The following is a 9,569-nucleotide window of genomic DNA, read 5'->3' on the forward strand; positions in this document are numbered from 1 at the left end:
TTATACGCCTTCATCGACATTAAATCTTTCACAATTTCACAGTCAGGATATGGTCGAGTCAGAGTGCTCCAATCTGAAGCTTCAATGTTAGGAAAACAGTCCAACAAAAGATGATGGCCTGTAAACTCATGATTCTCTTCTTGAAAGAGTTGTTTCCAATACTCAACAACCAAGGCCTTCACTCCTTCAATTTCTGTAACCCACGTACCATCAGAATTTTGGAGAGTATTAATCCGGTTTCTCCTTCTCCTAATAATTGTGGATAAGTGGAAATATTTCGTATTGCGATCCCCATCACAAATAGCATCCATTATTGACTTTTGGAACCACAAAGTTTCCTCTTGATCAAGAATGTCATCAAGTTGCTTTCTCAAATCGGATTCAGTCTTAATTAAATGTGGATATCGACCTTTTGCAAGCTCTCTTTGAATCCCTGCCATCCTAGCCATCAACTCCTCTTTTTTCAAAAAATATTGTGAAAAACCTCACGGTTCCACTAGTTCAACTTTTCAGCAAAGGTTTTCAAAAAAGGGATAATAGGCATTTCATTGCGCCAATTTGCAAGGACAAATTCCTCAAATTTCTCATGGTGTAACCACGCCGCTTGGAACTGAAAAGGTTTCAAACTCGAGTTTATTAGAGCAAAGCCTGTCGTGCTTATCAGGATTGGGCAATGATCGGAAGCAGTACGAGGGAGATTACGCAAAGCTCCTTCTCCAAAACACAATCTCCATTCTTCATTGATTAAACCTCTATCAAGTCTAGATGATTTGAAAGTAGCAGAAGAGTTACCTCGATACCAAGTATGATTTGGGCCAGAGCATCCTATATCAATAAAGCCATCACTGTCAATCCAATTAGAAAATTCCGTACACCTCCGTTGCATCTCCGAACAACCATTTCCATTCCTTTCCGCCATACTAGTAGTGTCATTAAAGTCTCCAGCAATCAACCATGGACCATAACACAGGGTCTCTCCTCTTTTCTCAATCAAAACAGTAAGATGTTGTGTGTGATTGCCATAGGGGGTAACAGAAACTTCTTCGTTTCTCCAAAAAACCTAAATACCCCGCTAAAACCTTGAGCTTCCACCCTAGTCTGACCAGATAAATTAGTTTTCTCACAAATTTTGTCTGCTTCTTGGCCACTTATATGAGTTTCCACTTGTAGACACCCATTTTTGTCTCCCCAAAACCAAGCCCGATGATGAATATTTTTCACGTCAAATCATAATCGAATGAAGTGAAAGTGTGAAAAGTCTAGTGTTGTGGTTAGTTTTTAATTCTCTTCTTTCTCTCTGTTTTTGAAAACCTATTTTATGAAAATAGCCAATATAGATTACTTTGGTCCATGGCAAGGGTCCAATAATAGTGTAGTTGGATTGGGCTCGAAAAGAGCTTTCCAACGATATATTATAAGCCCAATTCCGATGAATAATGAGAAATTTATGGCCAAATAACTAAACTGGGTCCAGTTTGATTTTTATATGCGGCCCAATGATCTAGAGGAGAGCCTATTATGATTTATCATTCCTAATGCAATTAGGATTGATTATAGTCTTCTAGAATTTTCTAGAAGATTCTTTTGAATCCTAATGTGATTAGCATTGATAATTGAGTTTTAATAGGGATGTTAGTGGGGTGGGTCAAGTAGGAGACCCGCCCCAATGGGGCGGGGATGGATCTCGGTTTGGAGGGTGGTGGGGCGGGGATGGGGATAAAAACCATACCCGCCATGGGTGATAGGGCGGGGGTGATTTTTAAGTTGTACTCGCCCCATCCCCGCCCCGCCCCACTTCGTACCCGCCCCATCCCCACCTCATACCCACATCTATATATCTTTTTAAAGAAAAATTACATACTTTTATTCTATTTATAAAATAATTACATGAAATACAATATTAATTATAATACTTTGTACGACACTTATATTATAACACAAAAATATGTATAGAATGTTTTATTTATAATTCGTATTGATTATGTAAGATTGTGTGTTTGAGATACGGATATAAGGTGGATCTTGGCGGGGATTAGGCGGGTCTTTGGTGGGGATTAGGTGGGAATGAACATCCAAGTGGGGGTGGGGCGGGAATGGTTTTGGAGTTGTACCCGGTGGGGCAGGGATAGGGATGAAAATTGGATCCGCCGTGGGGATGGGGATGATAATATTAGGTGGGGATGGGGATGGGAAGGCAAACATCCGCCCCGCCCCGCCCCGCCCCGCCCCGCCCCATTGACATCCCTAAGTTTTAAGAGTTTTATTTAGAATAAAAGAAGTGTTTTTAAGGAAATTACCCTTCGTACGCTTAAATTTTATCAAAATATGAAAACGCGTGGAAAAGCTGACTGCAGCGCCACACTACAGGTTGTCCCCTGGCGACAGGCCTGGCGCTGCGGCGACACGTCTGTCGCTCGGCGACAGGCTCTGTCGTTTGGTGACAGGGGCGTGTGCGGCGACAGCGTCGTGTTTTATTTTTTTCGAAACTCTGATTCTTTTTTTTATCATAATCCGGCTGATTTTCGTTATAAATATTCTCCTTAAACCACCGTTTTCAATCACCAACTCTCATCAAGAATTTCTTGATTCTCTCACCCTCTTTCTAGCCTAGCCTTTTACAAACACAGTTCCTCACACATTAGATCTAGACACACCTAGCCAAGTTCGAAGTTGCCTTCGCCCTGGACGTGAAAGGTTTGATTTATGAGGGTTTGGTCCCAAATCTAGTTTAAACTTTCTTAATCTCTATTTCAATTATTTAATTTAATTGTTTTGATTTTATATTTTTCTTGAAGTTACTAACGCGTGTATTTTGTTATTAGAAAGAGATACGAGGCATCCAAGTAAGTGCTTTTAATTGTTTAATTGATATTATGATATAGAAATCATGCTTAGATTGTTATTTTGATTCCTAATATCATGTTAGGATGTTTTATTGCTTCCTAGTATCGTGTTTAGGGTAATTTCTAACATCAATTCTTTCCTAATAGCACGTTAGTATCATGTTAGGGCTAAATATTTTATCTTTAATGTTTAGTGACATGCTAGGGTTTATTATTAATCTTGTTAGTATCATGCCTAGGATCTTGCTATTATTATGCTTTGACATGATAATGATTATTTTTATGATTTATGATTTTTTTATGATTATTATTATGTTGCTTGATTATATATATTGTTATTTCTTGATCACGTCTTTTATGCATGTTTAAAGGGAATTGGTACTTGTATTCACGCTTAATAAGATAATTAATAATCTTGTTTAGGTTAATTTGATTATAATTCAAGTGATCGCCATAATAGTTTTGTTCGTGCATTAATATTCAACCAACATAGATAAACAGGTTTAGGGTAAACCTATTGATTGCATGTTAGTCAGAAAGCGCACATGAATACGAAAAGAATAAAGTAGAGGCCTATTATTAGGGCAGGTTTAATCTCTTTAAGATTGGATTTGTACCTTCATCCCCGAACTTCCAGTCTTGGTTCCAGACCTATTGGATTTAACGATCTCATGGATCGTTAAGGGGTGTAACCTTCACCCTGTGAACGGTTTACAAGTTCCTAAAACTTGTTGGCGACTCTTTTGCTCTAGCTTCCTTCCCTTTGGACGCCACCGTACTTTAGTGTATGATAACAGTGGGGTTCAAGTTTGGGGTAATGCTTGAAATATTTCCTACACCACTAAAGCCATCACAGTAGGACATCGATGTCATGAATTGCAACTAGCTTGTTACCAACTCCTTGTACATTCCACACTAGAACTTTTATGGACATATTAAACGTAGGGAAATTGGGGTAACAATCGTATACACTCAAAGGAGTGTTAGGCAGAATCCTCACGAACTCCTCTCCTAGAGCTCGCACTGGTCCAGCTGTCTCTAGGGGAGTTGGAATGTGGCCATCAAGTCCGGGGGGTTGTGCTCCGGAGGAAGGTAGGCCGTCACTTGCAATTCCACCTTGTTTGCCCCTGAGTGCACTAAAGCCATCATCGGACTGTCTATGAAGGTCTCGAACATTGGAGGTATCTTGACTTTGAGAGTGATTGGTACGTTCAGCATGATTCACAATCGCCTCACTTTGAGTCACAAAATTTTCCGAAACAAGGGAAACAGGGTTCTCACGCAGCTCCATAGGGGTAGAAGTTGCAATCTCAAACTAATTTTCTTTCCATACACTCGAATCTGAGTTATTTAAGGAAGTTTTTGGTTTTTGAGAATCTTTTTTTCTTAAAAACCTTATTTCCAGAAGGAGCTAATTTTTTATTATAGGGAGTAAGGGGAGTTCTAGGAATATTTTTATCCTTCTTTCCAATCAATGAGAACTTCTCCTTAGATAAATTATCTTTGTCTATCTTCAAATTAAGATTTCGATCCTTTTCAATATCTTTTCCATCTTTCAAAGATTTTCCTAGATCCACTGGTGAATCAGTCATATCAATATCCTCCTCATAAACTGAGTGCTTCCCATGGGCAGGGTTCCCTTTTTTCCAAACGTACCTCATCATCTCCAAGGCTAATTGCCGAACCTAATACATTAGTATCCTCTTCCTCTCTATTTCCAGTCTAATTCCTACTAAGCTCCTCTTCTGAACTAAAGAGTTCCCTTCTTGATAAGAACAACAAATCGAGAACCTCCAGCATTCTCCTTAGTACTATGTAAGCGTCGTTTGAAGTGCGCCTACGTTAAAGCATGTTGTGAATATGCTTGGCGTTCATAGGAAGTGGGAATTGACATTACGATTAGGGACAAGGAAAGTAGGGAGTCGCCAACAAGTTTTTAAGGAACTTGTAAACCGTTCATGGATCATAAAAGGCAGCCACGAATAAAGGGACAACGATAGGCAACAACGATTGACCCGTGAAGGTTACACCCCATTCATAATCCATGAGATTACTAACTCCATATGGTTCGGAACCACGAAAGGAGGATCGGGGATGATTCTACGAAGTGAGTCATGGAGTCAAATTCGCCCGTATTGGCCTCTACTCGATTCTTATAGTGAAAAGTGATTCCTGCGATCTCAAAGGCATACAAACAAAAATTCAATTTGCTTCAAACTATTATTAAGCTAAATTGGTTGAATATTAATGCAACACATAATTTTAAAATATTAGTGATCACTTGAATTAATAACAAGATTAAAAAGGAACCTAAACCGGTTGTTCAAATTATCTTATTAGGCGTGATTTTCAATTACATATTCCCTTTAAACATGAAATATGGTGATCATAATGATAATAGAAAAAACATTAATATTGGAACAATTTAACCATAATAATGTTAGTCAAATCAAATAATAATAATAATAACCTAATCATGATGCTAGAAATATAAAAATAAAATAAGAGTAATTAAATTAATTAATTAATTAATTAAAAAAATATAAATCAAATGAAAATTAAATTAAATAAATGTTGATTTAATTTGGTCCAAACCCTCAGTTATTGGTACCTTTCACGCCTTGGTTTAAGGACAGAACCTCGGATGTTGTATGGACTCCTTGGAGTGCTTAAGGAAGAATGGTATAATTAGGAATATAGGTTTAAGGCTTAGAATAAGAGAGAGAGAGAGAGAGAAGAGAATGATTTTTGGTGTAAAAGAGAGGAAGAGAGAAGGATTTGATGCCCCGAACTGCAGAAAGGAGGGGGGTATTTATACGGAAAATGAGTAGAGGGAACACACGGAACCCTAAAAAGATAAAAACCCTAAAAAAGTAACATCGCGACACGGCAGAGAACATCGTGCCACGGTGCCAGGCACCATCAGACGGGGCACACTCCCGTGACAAGGTGGAAAACAATGCGACGCGGGAAATAATTAAGGATCGGGAGAGAAAACGCGTGAAGGGCTTACGCGGAAAGAACACAGAGATGCCCCATGTCACAGAACAGGCACCGTGACACGACATTGTCCACCCTGGCACGGTACAGTATACCGTGTCACGGAATGGGTACCGTGACACGGGAAATTGCACCGTGACACGGTGCAAAATCCCATGACAAAGTGGATTAAACGTGGAGAATTACACAAAAAAGGCACCGTGTCATGGCAATAAGCTCCGTGACACGTCAGCATTTGCCACGTCATGGCGTTTTAGCTGCTGCGCGGTAATTCCAGTTTTTTACCCATTTTTAAAATCATCATAAGTTTTGATCCATAACTCGGAATAAGGCATATAATATATCATTGGAAAGATTATCAAGTATACTTTCCAACCCAATTAGAATCAGGTCAAAATGATTCGTAGATTTTAATATATAGCCGTTTTAGTGGAAGGGTATCGGTTTTGGGCCGAGTTTAGTGTTTTGCTCATATCTTTTTCTTTATAGCTCGGAATTGGGCTTATGATATATGGTTGGAAAGCTTATTAAAAGGCCTATCCAACTAAATAATAATTGGATCAAAATTATATATCCATAAAATCAGTTCAGCTCGGTTTTGTGATGTGGATACGAAAAGTGGAAAATAGGTTATGGTTTAAGGAAATGAGCTAGAAATTGGATTGGTTCATGAAATATATTGGATAGAACATGGATTTAAGCACTCCAAAGATTAAATACTCAACCCAACCAATAAAGACGGTGAAAGGTTGTTCATCATCGGGTTTGGTTTTGGGGAGACATTTTTAGGTGTCTACATACTACTATCCTTCCTAGGATTTGTCACCTTCTCATGTTGAATCCTAGGGGTATTTTTCATAGCATCTGATCTTTCGACCCTTTGTAACCTTTATCTCCACTCTGTTTCTGAGGCTGCTTTCTATTAGTTCTTTGAACTATCATCCAAGATCCATACTTAACCGATTCCTCAGGTCTTTCCTCCACCCTCTTATGACTTGGAGCACCATTACCCTTTTTAGAAGGTATTCCATTAACCATGCTAGTAGCGAGGGCTTGCCCATTATTGCTATTCAAAGTTCCACAATCTTCTTCTTTGTGGCCAAGCTTACCACATTTGAAGCATATCATTCGAAGACCTTCATATTGTATCTTCCATATTCTACCATTCATTCGAAACTTCGAAAGCAAAAGGTTTAGTCAAATCCACTTCAATGTTGAATCGAACAAATTGACCACAATCCTTAGACTCAGTATTTCTATCAATCCTCATAACTTTGAAAAATTTTAGAGCCAATTTTAAATAAAAATTGTTTGTCAAAGTACTAAACAGACAAAATTTGGGATCCATTTTCGAATCGTCAAATAACTATCCCCAATAATCCATGGCCCTTGGGTGAGTACATACTTGTAGTCTGCCATGTTATTGAACCTGACAATATAATATGCATAACCCACATCAGTAATAGCAATGTCACCTTTCAAATTCCACTTCAATCAAAGTTTTTTCAATAGAAGGTCATAGCTTAATCTCCTATCAAAAAGCTTAATAATTAGCGCATTCCTCCATGGTTCTCTTCCTTTGTCAAGAGAATCGTGGGACAATTATCATCATCAAAATCACACTTCAGAGGGGTATCATCATCAGATGATTCATCTTCCATCTCCTTGCCTCCTTCAAATAGAGGATTTTCCCTGTGTCCCGCGCCACCAGTAGCTCATACATACGAAATTGGGGTAGGAACCCTAATTTTCTTCTGAGACCTAATAGGCTCAACTTCCGTTTCAAGGACGAAATCCATATCCACATCGTTCTCATGGGATGTAGATTGCGAATCATTTCGCTTAAATTTTTTATTAGATCTTTGAAGAAGGTCATCCTCTTTGCTGGAAAGCCCCAACTCCCGTCGCTCGCTCTCGCGTTCGCTCTCTGTCATTTTTATTAAAAAAAAATGGTCATTAGATATATATATACTTAGTTCGCTCCTTTGGATGATTCTACAGTGGTCATTACCACTATACTTAGTTCTTATTGGTTGATTTTTTTTATTTATTTTTATGCTTGGTCAAACTTCTTTTTTAATTTTTTTTTCTTGTTTTTATTCATTTTTTTATTTTCGAAAATTATTTTCTCTTTTTTTTTTTGAAAAAAAACTTCTTCATATTATGTTATTATAATCAGTTTTTTTATAAAATCAAATACAACAATTATATGAAGATAATGCCTCAAAAAATATTGTGTAAAGATAATTAAAATCAATACATTGTTCTTCAATATTATTCTTCATCAATGGATGAAAATTACCACCATCATCATAATCTTTATCCCATAATAAACTCGCACATCAATGAAGATTGAAAGTATGCATCGATCATCATATTATATATGAAATTTGAATTTATTAAAAACGGTTCGTGCGAATTGAATCTGGGTTCATTTTAAATCCTAAAACAATATATGTTAATTGGACAATTACAATCAATGATACAAAATCGGCCATTATATGCATAAATTAAAATAATTTATCAAAAAAAAAAAATTATCATTTTTTGAAAATATGGGTTTGTGAGGCAACTTGGAGAAGAAACCATAAATTTTGTTTTGAAAACCTTTTTGATCCAAAAAACGAATGAAGATGGAACTATAAAGTTTGTTCGTGTATAAGGCATGAACCTAACTTCTAATAGGACATTACCTGTAGCACACAATTTTATTATTTTGAACGAACATTGCTATCCCAATTATTAGGGTGCACTACCCTGAACAAAGATTTATATGAATCTTATATAATTATTAAAAAAAAAAAATTATGAACACAGTATCTTTTATTTTAAATAGATTATTTCAATTTTAAGGAACCTATGTAATAATAATTGAAAAAACCTTTAGTATTCTTCTAATAAAAGAGGAAATGTTTTTTTTTTGAGGGAAAAAAAGGAAATGTATTGATAGGGGATAGCTTAGGTAATAATACTCCGTATTGTAGCATATTTTACTCCTTTTTTTAATTATTAAATATCTTCTTTATTAAATGTTAATTGGTAAATTGATTTAGTGTTTTGGAGAACCTCTTTTTGGTAATTTCATATTTTACTATAGTTAACTTAAGATATGGACAAATTTTAGTCCCAAAATGTTCACCCCATTTGCTTTTTCCAGCAACCATTAATATTAAATTTTTACCAAAATTCCCTCCAATTTGCAACAGTATTTGTGCAAATTTAAATTTTTCATGTAAATTTTGTTTTCTCATGTACTTTTATTATTTTCTCTCTCTACTTTTTTGCAAACCCAATGTCAATTTACGTTTTCAATTTACTTTAACTATTCTTATCTGTGTTATTAATTCACGTGAAAAATGCCCATAAGGGACTATCAAAAGGGGACGGATGGAGTAATATATAGTTAGAATAAATTTTGACCAATATAATAAAATAGGTTTCGACATTAATTTTTTTTTTTTTTTTTGGGTTGTGCAATTCGAATTTAAAACCAGCTAGCTTTTTATAAGGTAAAAAAATATTTAAAGTCACATATCAAAATTGAAATCTATATTAACAATAGAAGGTGTTTCGGGGTTTTCTGATGTCCTGCGGGAGAGTTACAATTCCGAGACTGGAACCGGACGTCTGTACCTGCAAAATAACGGAGACTCCTGAGAGCTCCGCCTCCAACGGTCAAGTTAGTACCTGATTAAGGAGTAATCAATACAGAAAGTAAAGTAATGA

The 9,569-nt window shown here is 36.5% G+C and overlaps 1 protein-coding gene across 1 annotated transcript; it reads right to left on the reverse strand.

The window, feature by feature from the left end:
• Positions 1-496: 496 nt before the first annotated feature.
• On the reverse strand, positions 497-919 carry LOC110708893. Its single transcript, XM_021887115.1, has one exon. It carries the CDS (start codon positions 917-919, stop codon positions 497-499), a length of 423 nt encoding a protein of 140 aa, XP_021742807.1.
• Positions 920-9,569: the final 8,650 nt, after the last annotated feature.

This window comes from Chenopodium quinoa, unplaced genomic scaffold (assembly GCF_001683475.1).
Source record: "Chenopodium quinoa cultivar QQ74 unplaced genomic scaffold, ASM168347v1, whole genome shotgun sequence".
NCBI lineage: Eukaryota > Viridiplantae > Streptophyta > Magnoliopsida > Caryophyllales > Amaranthaceae > Chenopodium > Chenopodium quinoa.